Below are 24058 nucleotides of genomic sequence, written 5' to 3'. Positions count from 1 at the left end.
AGAATTGCTTTTCTAGCCAGCTGGGAAGCAGAGAGTTAAATGAGTTCCTGCAGATTTTTTAGGGAAATATGGTTATGGGTTTCACAGAGGTGCCTTGAGATGGAAAAGCTTAATGAGGGAAAGGGTAGCAAGCAATGTGTTTGGGGTGGGAAATATGAGGCAAGAAAAGAAGAAAAATGCATCAAGGGAAAAAAATCTGAAAGGTCTGAATGCCTAATTCAAGTCAAGCGACTGGATGTAGTTTGGACCTGTCCATAACAATTATTAGTGGGGACGGAAAAGAAATATGTTAAAGAAAAAGTAGTATTCCTTCTAGAAGGTAATGATATGGGATGCTCAATGTCATGACAGACTGATGTAATGGGAAGCAGTTGTGTGCAGCAGCGGTGCGCAGACAGCAGAGAGAGAGTCTTGGGAACCAGGTCGGGCTGCGGAGATGGGGGAAATAGAAGGGAACATGGGCAGGCAGCTGTGGGCTGGAGGGTCCCCAGTTCAGGTACTGCATAAAAGTACGTGTTAGCTATTTCATATCACGGATATGAGTAATTTCTCAAATGTCAGAAGGAATCTATCTCTTTTTAAAAACAAAATAAGCAACTGAGAAAACACACAAACCTATAACTGCATTTTCTTTTTTGCCCACTCAGGAGCTAAAACAGTACTTGAGAAACTAAAACTTTTCCTTGCTTTTTAGGTACAAAGGTAAAAATTAAATAAATGGGGAGAAACACTTTATTAACGGGTACAGACTCCTCAGAAATATTTGGTCATAGGAATAAAACCAGATGATCCTGACAGACATGTGAAACACTGTTGTAGTGTTAATGTGCAATTCTGCTTTGGGATCTTAAAATATTAACAGTACAGATTATAATCATTACCTTACAAAATGCATTTTCACAACTTTCTAATATGTGCATTCTTTCCCTCCTTAATTTCTAAAGCAAAACACTCACCTCTGCCTCCTCAAATTTTATTTCCAAAGGATAAAGGTATAATAGAAGTGGAGCTTGGTAAGTACTCACTTTAAATTATTTCTAAATTAACATTTTGTGATGGCGTAGCAAACATGGGGATCTTCAAGAAGATTTAATGATGGAGTTTTTCGTTACTGTTTTGCACCATAATGTTTACCAGATTTAATTCACCCGAGGCACAGGGATGTGAAGTTAGATGTACCTGATGGGTTATTTAGGCATTAAGCAGCAATTTAAGGGGATTTAAATAACCCATTCTACCCTCACTGGGACAGAGTAGGATTACTCACATGGTCAATTATTACATCTCAGCTGAAGGGGTGACCATTTCCATCCTCTTCAAAGAGGGCTTTAGCTAAATCCCTTGAAACCGCTCGATGGTACCCCTAAGAGAGAAGGATGGACTATTCTTGCAATTAGAGATACTCCTTGTTACTTGCAGTCTCTGTGTGGAGGCAGTGGCTGTGTCTCTGTTGATGAATGAAGGAGAGCAAGGGACGGTCGCTGGCCCAGAGGCTGAGGAGCACTGCCTGGCTCATGGCCCTGTTGGCTAGCGTTGAGCAGACCTGGCTGGCTGGAAGATACTGGGAGGGCTGAAAGACAGGACCAGGGAGTGAACTTAGAAACAGGAGGTTGGAGAGCTTGCTCCCCGTCTCCCTTTCATTTAGGACTGCAGATGTTCTCAGTGGTTCAGATTCACTTGCAGCCTCAGAGCAAGGCGGTTGTGGTAGGAGCGAGAGCCGCCCGGGGTTCTTGTATAGTCAATGGAGAAAGGTGGACCTCTCCGGAAAGCGACTGAGCCCATCTGAAACATGAATAGGTAGCTCAGGGTGCCTGTCTCCCAGGGCAGGTGGGGTGAATCTGGGCCACTGGGAGAAGGGATCGCAATTCCTGCTCCACTGCTTCTGTCCTACAGCAAGGCTGGGCTGGTAGCAGGTACTGCAGGGGTCCCGTCCGAGGTGCCACGCACCGAGGCTCAGAGACGTGCCGGGTTGACTCACAGTCCCGTTCTTTTTGCCTCTTTCCCCCAGTTGCTTTGTCACCCAGAATTAGGTGATCTGTGCTCCAGGACCACCTTTCTCTAAGAAGATGGTCAGTCTCTAGTGCTCTGTGGGCTCTGCCCACCCCTCTGGGACAATAAGTGATCTGGCACTGCTTGCACGGAGCAAATTCGCTTTAAGTGTAAAAACCATTTGCTGTACTGGTTCCATTGTCTCCTATTTGCAAAAATGAAGGGTTTTCTCCATGGTCCCTAATACTGATTCAGGTTGTAAGTTATAAGATTTGTTAATCTTATCTAAGCCTTGCTTAGATGCAGATTTACATGGAAATGATTTAAAGTGTTTTAATTGTACCTTCTTCTAGTGCGATGGTGACTCTTTGGAATAAATATTTCCTAATAACAAATACTTAACAAGTAATTTCCTGTGTTAGTTTTGCTTGGACTGGTTTACTTCACTTTTGTCCAGCTTGAATAAAATCCAAGATAAGACTCTGCACACAAGACTTCGGCAAAATAATATATACTGAAATTTAATTATGTTATTTCCATGTACATTTGTGTGTAAACCAACATTTAGTTTCCATGTTCCTCAGTAGTTGATTACGCGGGTTAATCATCACAAGTAAAATCTACATTGCCTTCATCATAACAAATATAAATAATTCCTTTTGTAATCCTTGGTAGTGTATTAGATAATTTGTTAAAAACCTCATTTTACTATCTCTTTTTGTCATCATTTTGTCAGCAGTAGTTCAGAAAAATATATCAAAATTGTTAAGGTAAAACTCACAGGTGGTATGAAGATTTGTAGAAAGAGATGTTATGAAGAAAATAAAATTATACTTGTTTTTCATCAAGGAGTGTTTACATCTCTCTGTATCTTGATTAGGTGCTGCTTTGTCTCTGAAATGTCAGGCCCGCCTGGGGATTAAGAAACAGCCGATCGCTGTTGTCACATGGGATATAGATAACATCCCAGTGAAACACTTAGATTCCTCAAGATTTCATGAAAAAACTCATTTGTAAGTACATATAACACAGAATAAGCTTTCTTCTATGCAAACTGTTCCTAGCCATTAAAGCCAACAGTACCAGCTCTTTCTCTCTCTCTTAGTTTTGAAGGACGTGAGCAAGAGTATTACAGAGAGACCACTTTGCATATTACTGAAATAAAAAAGGAGGATCTGCAGGCAAATTTCACGTGTGTAGCGGTGAACGAAATGCAGAACACAAGAGCCACGGTGACGTTAAAACTTAAAGCACAAAGTGAGGGTAGGATTTTTTCATTTTGTTTTCTTACACTTTGTACTCAGTTTGAAATATGTTGGTGATTTTATTATTTGTTTCTGTTAGTAAGAAAGTTTCTGTTAGTAGGAAGAAAAACCAGCCTGCTTCCTCCCTATGTATTCAAGCCAGTGGCAAAATTCTCTTGGCTTCATGAGGTCATGAAAGTCCTTGGGGTAAATTCTGCTGGGGGGTGGAGGGGGCATTACTCGAATGGTATCAGCAAGAGGTTAAATATGCAGAGCATGACTGTATCAGCCCTGTGATAAGAATATCCTGTTTCTAGGATATTTCTGCTCGGTGACAAATTCCCCGTGCCTTGAAGGCAGGCAGTGCACTTGGATTTGAAGCACACTGGTATAGTGCAGTCTGCTCTACAAAATACTCAGGCTATGGAGGAGCCTCTGCAGATGAGAGAGCCAGGCAAGGAACTGACCTCTCCTTTGGTCATCAGTGTTACAATGCGTTGTGAGGAGCAGAGATTTGTTGTCTTTTGAGAATCAAACTGTTGTATCTGGTGTGGAACCATGGCAGAAAATAGGCAAACTTGAAACCCAAGAGTTTCAGCTGCCAGTTTGCCAGTTTGCTTGCCTTCCCTCCCATACCCCATCCACTGCAGCGCCTTGTTTTTTGACTGAATGTTAAACGTTGTGACTAACTTCTGTGATGTCTGGCTTTATCGTCTCTCCCTCTGAGAGCCACTGTGTTCACTGTGTGCCACACAGAGGTGCGAGTAACACTTTGAAGGCTTTCCCTTCATTTTGTTTTTAAATTCATGGTTTGAGTAATTTCTGCCGGAGAAGGAAAATCCAGGGCAGTAGATGGTGGGGACTGGGATGGTCTTTAGCTTTTATGGGATTTTTTTTTTTTTTTAATAGGGATAGCCAGATCCCTAAGCACTGTTGCCAGCACCACTGAGTTAGATTCTTAAGGCAGAAAACGCTATTGTGTCTGTGAAGGCACAACAAGAAGCTGCGGTCAATGTTTTCCTTTCTTATCCCTTCAGATAAGCTGAATCATCAAGGACCTTGAGAAGAAGTCCCAAGGCCTTTACCAAGGATTAGTTTTCTATAAGAGAATGGTGGGAAGAGTAAAATCAAGGGTATTGTGATCACTGGGTGTGCACAGCTCCATGTCCTGCAGTATTCTTGACCGTTCATAACTTCCTACAGAATCATGGCTTCAAAGCATAGACATATTTCCTTGCCGTAGCCTAGACTAGAAGGGATGTGGGTGAATTCTAACAGAGGATGGGGCATCATCCAGCAGGATAGCACCGATTCCCCCCAGAGGAAGTTGGCAGGAGATGTTTTGGTTGGATATTGCTAAGTGAGTGTGAGCATAGCATCAGTCAGGAAGCTGGAAGCAGATCAGCTCTGCACTGAAGTATCTGAGCGTGGGAGCGTACTTGCAATGAGAGGGAAGGAAACGGAGTAGCAGTTCCTGCTTGCTCTAGTTCAGGCAATACAAGTCTTTTATTGGCCCCATATTATAAACCAGATGAAGGAAAGAGTATATTTTATATTCTGTATTCATCAAGTGATTCATTGAATCTCATTTCTGTTGTAGACAAATCTTATTTTGTTTTTTATCCATAGGTCTTCAGTAAATGTTCATGAAAGCTCTTGACTGTGACCCCCCCTTTGCTGCTGCCTGTTTTGTGTGGATATCTGTCCCCTTCTCCTTGTTGCTGCTATTGTCAAGATGCCTGCTTCTGCTCCTCAGCACTGTTGGTGTAAGCAATGCTGTGTCCAGAAATGGTTGTGCTCTGCTTTAGTTTTCTTCACTCACTCCTCACACAGCTGAGCGATATTTATGCTAAAACAATGATAGCTTGCCTCTGAGTATCATAAAAATGCTGTAGGGTTTGCTCGTGCCTCTCATGTTGTAACTGTGTAATAAAAATGTGTACTCTCCTTCTTTTTGTGTTTTGTTTGTTTGTTTATTTTTAATGGGGAAAACAGTTCTGTTTGGTTTTTTTTTTTTTAAATATTTGATTGTTCCTTAGTGTTTCCCACAGCACAACTTGTGTCTGCCTGCTACTATCCTGTTAATGTTCTTTTTACACAAGTTCCTGCTCTGTTTTCTGATTTTTTTTTTTCAGGACATTTGATATGGCTTACATTATCATTATTTGTAGCACCGATCTGTGATAGGAAGTAAGAGATGAATAGGTGTTGTGCCATTTACTACCAAATTAGTCCATTTTGGGGGCATTTAATGAACTAGATAAATAGTGTTTAGCAGCACAGGTGACAGATTAAGGGAAGAAGCAAAGATGCTGTAAGCAATTGCCTTAGACCTCCTCTGCATTAGCACCTGTTCAGTCTTGCAGCAATAGTCTCTGTCTTCAGAAACCTGCTAAACGAATGATTTGGCTCACCACATGGAAATTTTCCGTGGGAACCAGGAATTAAATCTATTTTTCTGAGTCACAATCAAATACTTTTAAGTCCTAGTTCACTGTTAGCAATATCATTATAATTAATCCTAACAATTTGCTTTCATAACAATTGTAATCCACATAAGAATAAAAAATTGCCAGAGAGGAGTGATGAGAAACAGAGGAGTTTCTTTCACAGTCAAGAGTGGTAAGAGATGTTTAGTTTTGTCTCCATGGAAAACAAAAATACTCCCTTAATACTGGCAGGAACAGATGTCATTGGCAAACCCGCTTGACATTTCATAGGGAAAAAAGTATATTTTCCAGCTTAGGATAGATGCTGTGCATACATGTATGTGTTCACATATGTGTGTGAAGAAAAGTGCTGTATTGTGGAAAGTGTCTGTCCCAAGTGTCTTTTCACTTAGCTTTTTAAATAGGAAATAATTACTGCCAAAAGAAGCCTATCCACTCTTTAGAAATGAGCTACATAACCTACGTACCTCAGTTTTCGGGAGCAACGCAGCGCAGTCAGCTTCTTTTGGTGTGGAGGTATCCAGACTACACACACTATGTCTTTTAGACACAGAGAAATCAGGCAAATTCTTTGTTTTAACAGAAGAATTTAATGAGGATTTGGCTATGAATTTTGACAGTCTCTGCAGCTATGGTCTTGCCTCCATTAGGAGGTGCTAATGTCCCTGCATTGTTCAGCTGCTGCTGCTGCATGCAGAGGTTGCTTCTCCTCTTGCAGAGGAAGATTTTTCTCCATTTTTTTCCCCATCCAGCCCCTGCCTAGACTTTCATCACCCCCAGTCAATATGGAACCCATCCTTCCACGCTATTTCCCGTCCTTTCTCTGCCCATTTTGACTGAAGCTGTTTGCTGTCTTCTGACTCCTTCACGAACACTTGTTCATAAACACAGTCTTCATGTCTCATAATACCTCTTTACAGAAAATATAGGCTCATTTCCTCCAGATCTTTCAGTCCTATATGTCCCTTTTTAATTCCAGAGATGGCGATCATCCCAGATTTTACGTTCTCTCTCTGCCACAAGACATGTCCTTTCATGTGCTCTGCGATCATCTGCATAACTTGTGTGGTGTGCCTCTGGTTATTGTAAGGCTAAAGAATTTGTGACAACTTTTAATTCCCTTTTCTTCCACCTTTCGTGACAAAGATGTAGCTAGTATCACTGGGCACCGGGCAAGAGACAGCAACTCTGCCTGCCAGACTTCTCCCAGTTGCCCTCCACAGCTGCTTGGTATCTCTCATGCTGGAAGATGCCACCTCTCAAGAACGAGAAAACTAATCAGCTTACACTGTTCACGCCAGTTCAGGTCATCGATATCTGCAGTGGATCGATGCTCACAAAAGTAGCTCTGCTGGCAGAGGGAGGAGAGCTGTTAGCTCCTGAGACAGAGGCAATGACAAATAATTGGAGAAACACTTTTGTGTTAACTCCTTCTACCAGCAGAGCTGGGTCAGGACAGGAACATCCTTTCAGCATCCCCTTTAACCTGTCTGCTAGGGAATACATGCGCTGTCTGAATACCTTCCAAGTCCTTCCCTTTTTATTAATATATAAGCTGCCACTGGCTTCTAGTTCCTCATCTTGATTCAGGGCTCATTAGATAACTGGAGGTGGCTTTTCATGTGTGTGACCCAGAAGCATCATCTTATTACTCCCTGAGCATTCGTCCATTCTTATTCACAAGGATGTATAAAATGCCCAGAGGACCACAAATCTTCCTGGTGTGAACCCTCTTCTCTGGAAAATGCCAGAAGTTCCAGTCATTTAAAGCAGAGCTGAAGTTCAGCCCAGAACATCAGCTCTGTTCTTCCTCAAAGATATTTAATGCCGAACCTAACCTTTTGGCTCATCTTTGGTAGACAGATGTAGACAGGAATTCCAGACCCAGATCTCTGCCTTAACTGTCTGGAAGTGTGTCTACCTTAGAAGCCAGAGAAGTTACAAAAATACTGCTGTTCTTCCGGAGTTTGTCAGGAAATCCTTCAAATGTTGCTTTCTGACTTGTTTTCTCTGGCCTCTCCAATATTGTTTCTTGTGAGCTGATAGTTCTGTATTCCCATGGCTCTTCAACATAAATAAATAGTATTACAAGACAGTCTACTCATGAACTCTCTGCCGCTAAATGATGCAGCAGAGTCAAACGGAACAACAGGATCTGTTCAACCTTGTTCAGGGCCTCCAAAAATGGCTTCTGGCCCTTGCCCCCGTTGTGCTGAAGATAGCTGATGTATTCCAGAGAAACGAGAGGCTGAGTCAGCCTTACTGAAAACTGAACCTGCAGTTCCAGGAAGACCCCTGTGTGGTTCTTGTCTGATGCACTACAAGCTGTATAAGCACAGGAAATTTATCACTTCTTTTCCAGCCTTGGTCTAACCAGTGTAAAGCTAAATGTAAACAGCATTTTTAGGTTCATAATTGCAGAAGTTGTTGTTGGAACCTGTTTCTTGCCTAGATGTTTTACAGATACTTACTCAATGCATTACAACAGTATTTATAATGTTTTGGCGAGCACACTATCAACAAATGAAGCAGTAACAGATAGTGGCAATCTCTGATGCTTGGGTCATCCTCATCAGCTAGTGGAAGAGGTTTCCTAATTTAGTCTCTGTGTGTGTGTGTATTGACCAGGAAAATGGATCAAATCATAATATTTGAAGGGGTCCACAAGGACAAAATTCCTTCATGGGCATCATGTGACACTGTTAAAACTAAGATGTGGCCAAACATCACTATAAAAGAAACTGGTTATTTTCTTGCCCACTTCAATCTTACTAGAAGGTGGTTTCCCAAATCTCCTAGTTCTGATGAGCTATGCTTCATCACACGCCTGATGTTTCTTTCTCCCTTTAAATGACAAAGAAAGAAACAGGAAGGGTGTGAAAATCATGTCAAATTTACCTCACATCCTACCAGAGGAAAGGGAACATGTACTTGTGAACTCTTTATTTATATACCTTTTCAGTGGAATTTCTCAGGCACTAATATTTTTAGGTTGCCCCTGTAAATACTACTCAATACACTGCCTTATTCAACATCTCCTGAAGATGCCAGGGAACCTGTAAATTTCAATATAAGATACTCTTCACTGCTAAATATTTTATTTTATTTCATTCACCTAGTGCGAAGTCCGTGCAAAAGCTCCAAAATTGCTCCTTGGCGGTGGTCAGTGCCTTCACCTAGTAGCATACTTGCTGGCTGCATAACAATCTGCAGCATTTTCCAATCTGTCTTGCTGCCTCTTCTGCAGAGGAAATTGAGACTGGCTCCTCAGCCTGCTGTAAGATGCACCTCCTCAAGCACCAGAGACTGGCCTGCTGCTGCTGCCATGTGTCTTGTGTGTGTTTTGCAGGCAGAGGGAGGAAAAGCCCAATATATGTGGAATATATGTGGAACTGCTCTGAGTCTACATGTTAAAACCAAGTGGAGTATATTCAGGTGTCTTTCATTTGCTTAGGAGCAGTTTTCTACCATGAGACAATTGCCATTAATCTTCTCTCCGATGGAATAAAGAATTCTCTTTGTGTAACTGCTGTAAAAAGCCTTCGATACTTTAATTTCAAACTTGGTTACCTGGGATTCATAGTGTTTTCAGTACTGAATCCTGGGTGAATTCAATATAACTAGGACATAGGTCAAAAGTGTCTTCTTCAGATTTGTGGTTGTAACAGTCTGGATTAAGCTTCTATCTTTCTAGTTTGGAGAGAGTACAAAATGACCTTGTTTTTACCTCCCGTTGTCTCTTGCTGCAGCAGAACTAGATGCCATCTAGAGGACGCACATATCTAGATTGACTTCTGCTCTGTTAATCACAGAACAAGAGGAAAAATGGGCTGTTACAGAAATGCAGCTATCACAGGGTTGTGATAGAAACGTAGCTCTCCCCTAGAAGAGTGATAATCACAATCTTGTCCTAGACTAGCTGTGTGCATACGATAGCACAGAGCTGGTGACTGCTGTCCTTATAGAATCATAGGGTCATAGAATGGTTTGGGCTGGAAGGGACCTTCAAACATCATCTAGTCCAACCCCCCTGCAATGAGCAGGGACATCTTCAACTCAGTCAGTTTCTCAAAGCCCCGTCCAGCCTGACCTTGAATGTTTCCAGGGATGGGGCATCTACAACCCCGCTGGGCAACCTGTTCCAGTACTTCACCACTGTCATTGTATAAAATTTCTTCCTTATATCTAGCCTGAATCTATCCTTGATAAGTCTTCATCTCGGAGGTGGAGGGGGTCAGATTCAAGAGCTCTTCCATGAGGGAAGCTGGAACTGAAGTGGGTGGCTCCTTTCTTTCCCAGTTCTCCTTACTTGTCATTGCTATTTTATGCTCCTTGACCATCTTCAAAGGAAAAGGCAGGGGAGAACATCTGCCTCCAGCATAGTTTATTTTTGTAACCAGGACATGTTCTGTTTTCCTGCTTGTTTTGCGTACTTTGTTCTTATCTTGCAGATTTCATTATTTGCACATGTTTCTCTGTACCCTGTTTGCGCAGCTATGCCAGAAGCCTCCGCTTGTCCTTTTGCGGACACTTACAGTTGTCATGCGTAGGCTTAGCTGCCTTACAAAATGCTTGAACATTGTTGTTGGTTGAGTTATTAACAGTTTTTCAATGTTACAAAATACTTAAACATCATTGTGGTATTTAGCGTAGGTAGGTCTGGATTCAACAGAAGTAAATATTAATTATATACTGCTTAGTATGCTTCTAGTTTAGGGGTCTCTGTGTTGGCTACACCAGCTGGGGAAGGAAAAAGCTTTGTCGTCTCTGTTGTGAGCTCCTTAAAATTGCAACAGAAGCAAGGATATGAGAGGCTGAGGCTTCAGCCCACAGGTTAACTTCTCTACAGCTGACAATATATTTCTCTTCTTTGCAGTTGGTCTTCGTAACGTCCCCTTGATCGTAGGATCTCTAGTTTTGCTGGTTGCAATAGCAGTCTCTGTTATGCTTTATCAGTCCTTCCGAGTTGATATCGTCCTATTATATCGGGAGATATTTCAGCCCTACTCAGTCAAGGATGGTGAGTAAGAGTTGAGTAAGAAAGTTTAAAAAAAGGAAAAAGGCAAATCATATGGAAATGGATTTGATAGTTGCTTACTAACTCGTATGACACCTGGGCCCGATCCTTCTCTTTCTCAAGCCTTCTGAAATCGTTTTGATAAGAGGGGACATACATAGATCTGGTAGTGCTTTACATTCCCTTGTTTCCTGGGTTCTGCAGTGATATATTACATAAAAGAGGGATTCAGTCCCGGTTTCATATTTTTTTAACAAAATTTTTTGCCACGAAAAATTGAATGACAGTTAAAAATCCGATTTACAGTGCTATCAACTGTACTTGTTATGTGTTCTCTAAAGCAAAGGAACCAGCCCGCTGGCTAGTGTGTTAACAGGTATGTGTTAGAGCAATACAGTTTTTATAAGCCAAAGAGAAAGGTACCAATATTGTGGAAGACACTTTTGGGGGGAATACATCCCATCCAACTTTAGGGGTGGACTTCACCTGAAGATTAAGATATCTCAGTTTAGTCGCATGCAATGAAGGTGCACACACGCAAGTTCCCATCATAGATATGGAACCTGGAGACCTGGGGCTGGGTTCAGCTGTCTAACCGTAAGCAGGTAGTGCCACTGGAGCTCCCTTAGGACTTGAGAGAGACCTGAACCCTTCCACAGTGGCAGCTGAAGGGCAGGCAGTGCCTAGTGACACTATGTTTTTAGGTGACCGAATCCAGCTCCTCATCAGTAAAATCAGCTGAGCGAACCAGGCACTGGGTCCTTGCGTCAGTGGTCTAAACGTATGTCTAGAGTCATTTGGGATGGCCAAAAACCTGGACACATTACACAGATCTGCCAGATGTTGCAGTCTTCTGGAGCAGGGTCTGGAGGTCAGGCAGGATACCGTAGGAAGTCTCAAATGGCACTAGATGCCTGTGTTTAGGCAACTCACCTGGGCTTCTGGCATTTACATGAGAGTAATCTGAATCACTCTAGAATTAACTAACTGCAATGGCCAGTTCTCCACTGATTGTAGCAGGAGTTTAGGCACCTAGCTTTCATGTAGGCACCTAAATTTACATTTTAAAAATCTGAAGCTGACTTCTACCACAGATGTCTGCATGGTAGATATATACAGCTGATCTAGTTACTTATGTGCTTTTTAAAGAGGAAAGAAGTATGCTTTTTAGGGCACTTTCCACTTAAGTATATTTTATGATGAAATGAATCAGGCTCTGGAAATGGCTATTTCTTTTTTATTGTAAGGGTGGTCTGGACAAGAACCTCAGATAGCAACAAAAGAAGGGATATGATCATCTCCACTGGAAAAAAAAAGAAACATTTGGGATTAGAAAACAAATGCTGTAATGGAAAACATATTTGAGAGAAATGAAGAAAAGAGTCAAAGAAATATTTGACTTTGTACTTGGTTCTGACTGTGAGACTACTTCCTGAGTGATGGAGCTTTTCACTCAGAAGTAAGATATGTCATGGGAATGATGAGTAATTACTTCAAGGTGGAAAAATTTAAAAATTGTACTGAATGACAAAGGCCGTTAACAGCCTATAGTATCACTGAAATAACAAATGCTGAGCTTCAGCTCTATTTCATGCTAATATGCTTCAATCAGTTGAATTCTTACTCTATGTACTTTGGGACACAGCCTTCACAATACAAAGGTTGGGTTCTCCAAAGTTACAAACACACAGGACGTAGCAATTGAGCATGGGAAACAACAAATATGCACAGTCTCTAATTTCCAAACATGCACCTGATGATATACATTATTAAGATTAGCAGGAACTTCTTCTTAGATCTATTTCAAAGACTGATATTTTTATTTCTCTTCTAGCTTTTGCAATAGACAGCTCTAATTCATGTTAACACAATACACTTCCCTCTTGTTTTGCCTTACAGACGGGAAGATATATGATGCATATATTATCTACCCCAAAAGCCACACCAATGAAGCTAATTTTGTGGAATATTTTGTTTACCAAATCATGCCAGATATTCTAGAAAATAAATGTGGATATAAACTGTGTATTTATGGGAGAGATATATATCCCGGAGAAGGTAAGTTTCCAATTCGATAATGCACTGAATGACTTGTCAAGTTTGAGCAAATTGTGGTTCTAGCCCCTTTTAGGGGTATAGGAGGTCCCTTTATGTTCCTGAGCTTGCTGCTCATCTCCTCAGCAGCTGTGTGTCTGCTTTTTCAGGCAGGGTGACACAATGGCAGTCTGTGCTTGCCCGTGTGCTAAGAAAAGCAAGCTACAGGGCAGGGGCACAGATTCTTTATCATCTTCTTGGGTCATGCAGGAAGTGTGACTCCAAGTGTGGTTCTTTGAAACATACACCTGCTCTTTGGGTAATGTGACTCTGCAGAGCCATCATCTAGGCAAAGCCACAACTAAACCATGGGTGAGTAGGTCTGCAAGACACGGAAGAGGAGAAAACCACAAACTAAGTTGAGGAATTAGCCTTGCTGTTATCACTCAGGGTTTTTCAACCTGTTATGAGGGTGTTAGAGTCACAGGAAGTTCAGCTTCTGTTCACTGACATGACCTACTTTAACTTCACGTAATTCCCACCGCTAATTCAAGAAAGAGTTGGTATTCTTTATTCCAGCTTCCTTGTCTTCCAGAATGGAATCATGTTAATTAATCTGTGCTAATTTCCATATGGACACCTCTACACTATCTCTTATGATTGCTGTCATCTAGGCACTATCTGCTTTCCTCCAGAGCTGACTTGCCTGTTTATCTTGTGCTCTGGTTATTCTGTGGACCAGATCTTCGCTCCCTGTCAGTAAGCAGGCATGAAGCCAAAGCTGGCACAGTTTCTGTTACACATTTCTGAAATCACCTGCATTGGGCTAGGTATCATTCATCTGCCCAGAGCTGGGCTGAGATCTTTGATGTTGTTCTCTTCTGGAGAGTACCAAAAGTGCTGCCTGGCCTTTGGAAAAGCCACTGCAACAAGAATGTTAAAAAAGCTGCAAGAGTTGCTGAGCCAGACCATTCCCAGGTCCAGGAGAAGGAACTAACAGTAGCTCACAAAACCGTCAATGACAAGAACTTATGCCACCTCTTCAGGTGATTAGGGACAGCGTGATATTTTGTTATGGGGCACTACTCTTAAACTGTGGTTTATGGATGCCAATCCTGAAGAAAACTGAGCATGGCATGCAACTGAGGTGAGGACCGTGGGACTAAAAAGGGCTCTAATAAATTGGATGAAAACAAAGACATTTTCACTGTGTGAAGGCATGAATGGATGCCTGTAACCCAGGAGTGACAGCCAGAAGACTCACCAAGCCAGCCTTGGACAGTGAGTAAATTTTGTTTAACTTGTTCAGTCTGATTTCATCAAAACTCTAAAAATGTCCCAAGCATTGACCATCATCCTTCTTTTTCTTTTCTTGCCTACTTTCCCAGCCTTCTGCTTTTCTCTTCCTTGTCCACTTTCATGCCCCCAAATGCTTTCACTTGGGTGAAAAAGCTATTCTGAATCTGCCTGCCACTGGGAGCACTTAAAAGTTCTCTGCTTCCAGGCAAATGGACTTTACCCATATGCTCCCCACTCTTGTTTATCTTCTGATCTTGAGCCTTTCATTACCAGGTTTCCAAATCCCAAACCTTGCAATTAGAATATGCTAAGCAGAATAAAACAGGAAATGCCACTTTGAGTTATTATTATCTTTCCTGAACACGTATCATAGCATTTGATGAATCATGTTTTTCACTTTAAAACGTCATGTATTTCCAGAAAAAAAATAATTGCAGTGAGTATATAAAATGGAATTATTATTTCAAGACATGCTTATGACTCTTGGTTCCAGAGCAAAACTTTGTCATTTGAATCTTGTGTTCTTCCAGTAAAAAGGAAAGTTAAACAGAATGATTCCAGTGATAAACACTGCATAGCTGTTGGACTCCCATTATGCTTCCCTAAACTAGCATTCTTTTTGTTTCCTGGTCTTACTGATTAATGGCATTTTCTACAACAAAGGAATTTGAATTGGTGAACATCACAAAAGGCAAATTGTTTTCACAGAATACTCTCAGAGCCAAGAAATAGGACAGAGAAGTCATTGAAAGGGTTCTCTTCCTGACGCAGGAGCTGAAAAAGCTGTGCTCCTCTGAGACCAAGAAGACCCTTGCAATGGGCTGGCAGCCCCCAGCAAGGGAAAAGATGATGCATATGCATCTGGCTGATGACATCTGCAAATCAGTGGCTTTGTTAAATAATTGTTACATCGAATTTCCTTAGCTTTGCTCCCACCTCCTTTCTTTTGACCCAGTGTCACATGTTCCCACCAAAACAACTCCAGTTTTCATTCTATAGACCACAGGAAACTCTTCTGAGATGAGCGTTTCACTAGACTGGCATTCATCTGCAGTCTCTCCCATAGATGTCACAGCAGGTCATCGAGAAAAGCAGCTCCTGGATGCTTGATGTGGAGCTTTCCAAGCTGGCCCAGAAGTTTCTGCCAAGGCATGCTGGCTCTTGAGTTCCCTAGGTTCAACACCTCCAACACCAGAGTCCCAGCTGCGGTTGGTCAGCTCTCCCTAACACGGCAGTGGGAAAGAAAAACACCTTTAGTTTTGCTGACATACAAATGTCCTGCAAGTCTGGATTCAGCCCCGAAGGGCAGATGCCAACCCAACGCACAGATTAGCATATAAATTAGCATGCTATAGCTCAGGAGAATTAACATTCCCTCTGCCAGTAAGTAACCCTCTTAGAAGCAAGTCACCCCAAAGTCTCCAGATGACTAGTTTTCATGGGTAAGTATTGCAGGATCAGTCTGTAAAGCACTAAACTTGATAGAACACGATGCCTTACATGGAGACTATTGATCAAGCACAAAGTTGATGCAATCCAGATCTACTGAACTTGACCCTAGGTTGTTGGATTAGAAATTCCTAACAGTTCTTAACAGCAGTGAAAATATTAATGTTTCAACCAAAGAAAACATTTGAAAGGCAAGCTTTGGGGTTTTGGGTTGTGATTTGTTTGTTTGTTTTTTAAGCTCTTTTTCTGATGAATAAACTGTACCAGACTGAAGTGGGACAGAAGTTATTTCTGCTTAGAAAGCAATGAAAATGAAGTGCCTAAACACAAGAGTTTGTAAAAGAAATTTCAGAGTCTTATCATTTTCTCGTATATTCCTAGACACAGCCAGTGCAATTGAGAAGAGGATGCAGAAGAGCAGACGGCTGATCATCCTTCTAACCCACCATCTGATTAATTGTAAAGAACATGCTTATGATCAACACATTGCTTTATACAACGCCCTCATTCAAAACGATACAAAGGTGATCCTGCTGGAAATGGAGACAATTGGGACTTATGAGAAGCTTCAGGAATCTCTTAGATTTATTATTAAGCAGCAAGGTACCATCAAATGGAAAGAGCAGCACACTGTGCACCCACAGTCATCCAATTCTAAGTTCTGGAAACAGGTGAGGTACCACATGCCGCTGACACGCAAGTCCTCATGCTCAGCTAATGCTGGGTGAACAGTCTGTGAAAATACTGTTACACTACCAGGATGGACCACGTGCCTGCACCTCTTTTTCCTTTCAGTAGGTACATGATTTTAGAGTCTGGAAGTCTGGCTGTCTTTTTGAACTTTTTTCAGTCCTTTAATTGAGTAACGATAAGGTAAACTGAGAGAAGAGGTCTGGGGAAGTAAAGGGAAGTTTCCATAGGTATGGGAGTTCTGTAAATAAATCATTCTAGGCTGTCTGCAGAATTTTGCATGTCACAAATAACAAAATGTACCTATACTCTTTCTATATATAGTTTACATATAACTGAAAGTTATGATTCTGAATAGCTGAATGTCCTGCAGGTTTGCTTTACCTTTCCAATGCAGTTGATCAAACATAAATGCCTTCTGTATTATTTGACTAGAAAGTATAATGTGTATTATGCAACTAGAAAATATAATGTTGTGCTTTTGTTAATTTTTTTCCATCACTTATTCCTTTTTGATTCAATAGTAATACTCGTACCATGACATTTTATTTTTTCCTTAGTACAGATGCCTCAGTACGGGCTCTTTTGAGACTGATGTAAATACAGCATTTAAAAAACCCCGCAGTGTTAAGGGAAATAAATACACTGATATACATTTATATGCATTTTTTATATTTTATATATATATATATATTAAACTGAATCTCACACAAAGGGGAAATTTTGAATCTTTCAGGTACAACAGACCATGCTGTTACTGTTGCTATTATCTCCAGATAGAAATAACAGGTTATTGTGTTTTTTGTACACTGACAGAATTTCTTTAAGCTACTGACAAAAGAGACTGCATTTTTATAGCAGGCAGTATCCTCCCCTTTTTTTTTTCTCCTGCTTTGACTTTATGCCTAGTTACACTTATGTCCTATAGGGAATACCCTGAGATGCAAAGGTCAGAGCCAAATCTCCTCCTAGTTCAGGGGAGTATGAACAAAATGTGTTCTAGTACGGACATCCTTGCAAACTTTAATCTTTTTAGCTTCTTAAAACCAGGAATTTTCTTACTGTTGGAGAAGGCTTGGTTTTGAGCTTCAGGCTTGCTACCGAATGGACTTAAAAAGTGAAAATTAGAGGCAAAACACCTAATGTTACCAAGTCAAGGCTTACAGAACAGGCAAGTCCTTTCCTTTTACTGTAAGTTTTTATTGAATGTGGATCTTCAGACTTATGGATAGCTATTTGGAGTAGGAAAAATATGTATGCGATATATGTATAGATTTTTTTTGAACATTAAATTAAAAGTTCTATGGCAAACTAAACAGCTTTTCCCTGATGAGTTATATTTTCAAGTGTTCATGCACTCATCGCTCACTTCACCACAACTATAAAATAACTAGTGTTGCATTTTATTATTGCCTCATTAGATTGTGTGCAGTGTTGGGTCCTGTTCCTAAAGATCCCTCTAAACCTCACTACCTCTGTGGAAGCTCCACAAAATGGATTCATGCCGATGTAAGAGACTCAGTTTATTCCTACAGTACCGTTTCTTCCCGAATGCTGATAATGAGGCATGTGTAAAGGCAGGAAAGCCTGTTGCTTTACGCTATGAAGATTTTTCACAGCAGCTTCTGAGCAAGACAAGAATATTCACTTCCAAGATTATTACAAGATCAATTTTTAATAGAGTTTGGGTCCTGAGCACTTAATGAGGAAGAAAGGATGATAACTGAATATCTTGGAAACAAAAAGTCTAGGATGAATTTTGAAGCTGGAAAGGGGTAAGAGGAGAAGGTAAAATAAGGAAGTGCACGGGTTCAGCAGTGAAGCAAATTACTCTGAAACATACTGATATCTCACTGACTTCTGTTAGCCAGGCATGTAGTTATGATGGTGAAAACCAGACTCACTAAATGGCTCTTGTGGTGACACTCCTTTTATATCAAGCCTCATGGTCAACCAAGAAAAAAAAGAGGAAAACAGTATCAAGCAAAACCTGACAACTCTTACTGTGGTTTACCAGCAGTGAACAGTATGGCCTTGGCAGAAAGAAAAGGGGCAAATTCTGAGAGTGGCAAAGAACTTTTACAGAACTAGGGGGTGAGTATGTGACTGTAATAATGACAAAAAAATCCTGCAGTTGTCGCTTCTTTTTGTATTCCTTGGTGGTTAGTAAAGAAATCTGAGTTATGCATTAAAATTAATGTCTTTCTACAGATGTTATCACATTTTTAGTGTTAAAGAGAAAGCACAAAAAGAACTGTAGAATACTTTTACAACACCATTACAACATCAGCACCACTAAGGCCATACCTGGAGTCCTGTGCCCAATTCTGGGCTCCTCAGCAGAAGAGAGAAATGGACATACTGGAGAGTGCAACGAAGGGCCATGAAATTGGTGAAGGGACTGGAGCATCTCTCCTATGAAGAAAAGCTGAGAGAGCTGGGACTTTTCAGCCTGGGGAAGAGAAGGCTCCCAACTGAAGGGAGGGTACAAAGAAGAGGGAGTGAGGCTCTTCTTGATGATGCCCAGTGACACGGCCAGAGGCAATGGGCACAAACTGAAACACAGGAGGTGTCTTCTGAACATCAGGAAACACTGTTTCATGGTGAGGGTGACCCAGCACTGGCACAGGTTGCCCAGGGAAGTTGTGGAGTCTGCATCCTTGGAGATACTTAAAAGCTGCCTGGACATGGTTCTGGGCAACTGGCTCTAGATGGCCCTGCTTGAGAAGGGGAGTTGGACTAGATCATCTCCAGAGGTGCCTTCCAGCCTCAACCATTCTGTGCTTCTGTAATATGCGACTTACAAACAATCTGAATTTTCAAAAACATGTTTTTAAAGAAAATTTGCAATTTTTACACTAGGCAGTCTGCTTTAGCGGAATAACAGAAGGACAGTCTGCCCTGTGCAGAAAGTCTCTGCTTTCATGACAAACAGCTCGTAGAAGAATCGGTTTGGATGCTTAAGGCTTAAACGACACAGAACAAAGGTAATTTTGTTGCTGAATTAGAACTTCCATGTAGAGATTTAATGCCCTTTAAATTCCGCCCTCTGCTTGCTGGTTTTGGTACTTCAAGGGACTCCGGAGAGCAGATTTGCTCTCACTTGTTAATAGAGCAGAGTCATCTTGCCACCTAGTGGATGAACAGGCATTAAGAGATTCTGACCAACTAGAAATCGGTCTAATAGCATTAGAATTAAGCACAGTGAAATTTTCAGGGTGTGCATACTGCTGTAGTCCCCTGAAACCCATACAGCACTGTTTGTAAACAGCAGCTCAGAATCTGGCATTGAGAACACAATGCTGACTCTCTTATAATAACGTATTTTGAAGGAACAGAAGTGTCTCCTTGCCATATAACTGCAATCATACAGCATGTCCCCAGTTGTAAAATCTTATCTCTGGATACTTCATATGTGAAAAGTATACACTGCATTGCTGGCAACAAAGAAATAACAAAGAGGCAGGAATAAGCATTGACTTAACTGACACTGAGGTCAGTGGTGACGCTCCTGGTGACTTCCAAGGAATGAAAACCAGCTCCTGCTAATAGGAAGTAGGATAACTGTAGACAGCACGCACTTAGAATGTACTGCCCTCCCCACATATGCATTTAGTATACACCAGCCCTTTGTGTGAATATATTTAATGGTTTGGCCTTAAGGTCCCCTTTACTGTTGAGATCTGATGTTCCTACCACTCACTGAACTGTGACCCCTCCTGGTTTCTTCACCTAAACCACAGTCCTGAAAAGCCAGCCCAGCTATTGCTCCTGCCACACGCAGGGAGAAAGTTTTACCTGTATTTGCTTCACATGGTTGTGAAGCCCAAGAGACTGACCACTAGAAGGAAGTTTTTAGAAGTTTTTGTAGCACGCTATTATTTGTAGTGTACGCAACATTAATTTCTTACAGCATTGGAAAAGAGTATGTTTGGAAGATAATATATAAAATTGATGGTATATTCTATTGAAAAATTGTAGATGCACAACTGTATCTTCCAGACTTCTTCAAGGGTTGAAAAACTACAGTTGTTGTATTAGAAACACATGCTCATGTGCTCCCTTTTCCCACTTTAAAGAGTGAGCTACATACTTAATTTTATGTGAAAGGTAGACTTTGTTGTATAGTAATTTATTCCTTAAAACTGTTTCCAGTCTTTATAGATCTTCTGGGAAGGTTATGAAGCAATCCTCCTTGAAGCCATTTCAAAGTACACAAAGGAGAAGAAGGTGACTGGATTTACAAAAAGCATATCATGCACATCCAGCCGTGCTGTGGACCGTGGGAGAACACTGGATGCTCCATACCTTGAATTGAGCAAGACCTTTGACACAGTCTCTGTTGGTGAGATACAGATAAGTGGACAAAGGTGAGTGGAAAACCAGCAGGACCAAAGTCCATGCGGGATCAGCGTGTTGTGATCAGTATATTAACCTCAGCTCACAGTAAATTACTGGTGGCATCCCTCAGGGACTGATACTGGTACCACTACTGTTTAGCATCCTCATTAATGACCTTGGCAATGGGACAGACTGCACAATCAACAGATTGTCAGACAGAAAAACAAACTGGGGAAGGACAAGTGACACACTGGAGGGCTGGGCTGCTGTTTTGGACAGAAACAGGCTGGAGAAATGGACTGATAGGAAACCCGCAAAGTTCAACCCACATGCAAAGTGCTGCATCTGAGATGGAATAAAACCATTGAACAAAACAGCCTGGAGGTCAACCCAACATAAAGCGGCTTTGCAGAAAGAGACTGGATGTCCTGGTTCACACTAAGGTGGACATGAGTCAGCAGTAAGTCCTTGTGATAAAGGTGGCCAACTGCCCCCTGCACTTTACCAGTGAGAGTGTAGCTGAGGAAAGTAATTATTGCCCTGTGTTCAGTATTTGCGAGATCACATCTGGAGTACTATGTCAAGTTTTGGTCTCTGCAGTACAAGTGAGGCACTGACATACTGGAGTGAGTCCAGGGAAAGACCACCAAGAGCACAGGACATGGAGGGAGAGGACAAGAGGTCCTGTTTCTGTCTACAGGAATCTAATGGAAAGAGAGAGAGAATGGATGGAGCCAGGCTCTTCTCAAAGGAGCGCAGTGATGGGACAAAAAAGCAACTGCCACAAATTAGAACACAGGAAATCTAAAATACGTATTAGGAAAAAAAATTTCACCATATGCATGGTTAAATGCTGGAAAATGTGCCCAGAGACGTTGTGGGATCTCCATCTTTGGAAGTGTTTGGGTCTCAGCTGTACATGCCCTGAGCAGGGGCTGGACCTGATGACCTCCTGAGGTCCCTTCCAATCCGAATTATTTTGTGATGCTACGATGTGGACAAAAGTTTGGAAATGTGCAATTTGCGTATTTTAAAACTTCTGAGAAGCATGTGAGGCTCTAACAGACATTATCAGTCTGGAATCTCTGCTTTTTGACACCAGGGACAGATAATGCTGAAAAAAATATGGAATATAACTTAACTTCTGCTAAGAGTTAATATAACTGGTATACAGAGATGACAGAAGTAGATTAAAAAGGGCTATTACCAGCTAGAAAAAACAGGCTTAGACTGTGGTTACAAGAGTTGGATGTGTTGCTATTTATGACGGAAATAGTTTCACGGTTTAGGTTTTCAGTTAGCACCTCTGTGTAGTATATGTTGGATGGAAAGGAAGATACGAAAAACTGTGAGAAGTAACTTGTCTTCCCTAGCTGATTGGTCAGGTGGTCAGAGCTTCATACAAAAATCTGTTTTTCAATATTAGTGCAAACTTTCATTTTCATCATGGCATTTTCATAATGAAAATTTGAGCTTTAGTTATTTTGGGTTGAGTTTCTTCTCTATTATGAGGCTATGACTTCTCCATTAAAATTGCATTAGTCTGAGGACTAAAACCTGTAAACTTTATTCTCCTTTCATATACATTCACACATCTCAGAGCTAGCGATGACATTAGTTGAAAGGACTAATTGAACACAGCACTTTCTACAACACAGATGAAAGTTCAGAAACTTGAGAGTATTTCAAATGGGTATAAAAGCAAATGAATGTGAGAACAGCTCATGGAAAATATTGTTGTAAAAGAGTGAATTTAAAAAAAAATAGATGTTTCCAAACTGTCACTAGCAAGATTTAGCCTGTCAAAGTAAAAAGCCGGTGACATTGTACTTTACCATTTTATTTGTTGGCTGCTATATTTCTTTCAGACTCTCATGTAAAATCATTATCCTCGTTATAATATCTACTATCTTCTAAGTTTAAAATCTGGCATTGAATCATAAAACCCAAAACCACCGCAAAGTATCTTGCACACTTTTTAAAAGTGGCTATACTGGGTCAGATTCTCAGCTGGCTTTCCTGAAGTTATGCTGATTTATGTTAGCTAATGGTCTGGTTGCTTTTATATACAATTGTTTCAATCTGTGATGAGGAAAACAAATGAGGTGAGACAGTAAAACTCTCCAGGGTTTCTTTGCTTCACCACAGCAGTAAAATATGCAAAAAAGCCAGCTCTGTGGAATCCTTCCTTTTTTAGTGTAACCTGCTTGTTTTACCTCTGAAGTGACACCTCCTGTTTCTGTTGGGAACTTCTACATTCCCAGCTGTCCTGGGTAAGAAAAAAAAAAAAGAGTAGCTGTCACCAAACAAGTTTCTGAACATGAAAAGGGTGATATGAAAATAAAAGAAATCCTGAGGGGATGAATTTTTTCCTGCTGCTATCAAAATAACTTTATTTAAATGTACAGTGAATCATTGCACAGTACATATCGAATAAACCATTCATGTGAAATAAACAGTGGCAAGCATTAATTTACTCAGGAACAGTACTTAAATAGGAAATACGGCTGTCAGAAATCCCTAATGGAACCACAGTTCAAATACATCAACATTTTGTAAAAAGCAGGCTCAGCTACTGGCATGAGGGCTTATTTAGAAGTGAATACATAGACTCCCTTTGCTATAAAATGTTTCATGTCTTGAAAGCTTGCATTACTCTCTCCCCAAAGGGGATGCTATCACAGAAAAAAATAGCACTGAAATCGGGACATTTCTGATCAAAGTGTTGCAGAATCACGTGTTTTGCCTTGTCTCTGTTCCTGCAGATCATAGTTTGTAATGCTTTGGGGGGATTTCATTTCTTATTTTTTCTTCTTTTTTTTTTCTTTTTCTTTCTTTTGTGGTCTTTGCAGAATATCAGCCTTTCAGGATATTGTTTATCTCTGCACATCGTCGTTCTCAAAACGGGCAATGAACGTTGGGGGGGGGGGCGGGGAGGAAGCTGTAACAGAGATAAAAGTTGCTGTATTTAGCTCAATATACGTGTTCCTAAACCTCCATCCTACTTCCATCACGCTTCTTGGAAAAGAGTCCTGCAACCGGCATTCAGCAGAAAAGCGGAGGAAGAGGTGTTTTGGCTAAAGATAACCCAAGACATCACCTCCTTAGGCCTTCCCGCCCCCCGCCGGAAGGTTGTGAGAGGCAAGAACCCCCTCCCCTAAAAAAAAAAAATAAAAGTTGGTTTTCCCTCCCTTTCCTCGCCGCGGAGGGGGGGGAAACCCCTGGCCTTCACCCACGACCGGCTGCCAGCCCAGCACCCTTGGGAAGCCAAGGTAAAAGACTTCAACCTGCCTTCTCCGCCCCGCTGCCCGGCCCCACTCCCGCTCCGGCTTCTTTCCAGCGAAACCGAGAAGCGCCCGCCCGGGTCCCCCGCAGGCCGCCGGGGGAAGGAGCGGCCCGGCCCGGAGCTCCCGCCGGCCAGGTAGGGTCGGGGACAGCGGGGCGGCCGGGGGAGGGAAGAGGAAGGGCGGGCGGGCTGCGGGGGAGGCGAGGGCCGGGCGCGGGCGGCTCTTTCCTTCCCTCCCTCCCTCCCTCGGAGCCGAGCG

At 41.6% G+C, this 24058-nt stretch overlaps 1 protein-coding gene across 2 annotated transcripts in view; it reads left to right on the top strand.

The window, feature by feature from the left end:
- The window catches only part of IL1RL1 (interleukin 1 receptor like 1), a 28281-nt gene extending 10793 nt beyond the window's left edge, over positions 1 to 17488 (top strand). For both annotated transcript variants that reach the window (XM_075057372.1, XM_075057373.1), the window contains 6 exons: positions 945 to 1013; positions 2870 to 3002; positions 3095 to 3252; positions 10560 to 10703; positions 12600 to 12758; positions 15864 to 17488. In XM_075057372.1, coding sequence (XP_074913473.1) covers positions 945 to 1013; positions 2870 to 3002; positions 3095 to 3252; positions 10560 to 10703; positions 12600 to 12758; positions 15864 to 16210 — 1010 coding nt within the window. In that variant the 3' untranslated portion in view covers positions 16211 to 17488. The remainder of the gene's footprint in view (positions 1 to 944; positions 1014 to 2869; positions 3003 to 3094; positions 3253 to 10559; positions 10704 to 12599; positions 12759 to 15863) is intronic.
- The last annotated feature ends 6570 nt before the right edge of the window (positions 17489 to 24058 follow it).

This window comes from Buteo buteo, chromosome 25 (assembly GCF_964188355.1).
Source record: "Buteo buteo chromosome 25, bButBut1.hap1.1, whole genome shotgun sequence".
Classification (NCBI taxonomy): domain Eukaryota; kingdom Metazoa; phylum Chordata; class Aves; order Accipitriformes; family Accipitridae; genus Buteo; species Buteo buteo.
The sequence above is the reverse complement of the archived record's forward strand: the minus strand, read 5'-3'. Positions and strand labels throughout refer to the sequence as shown.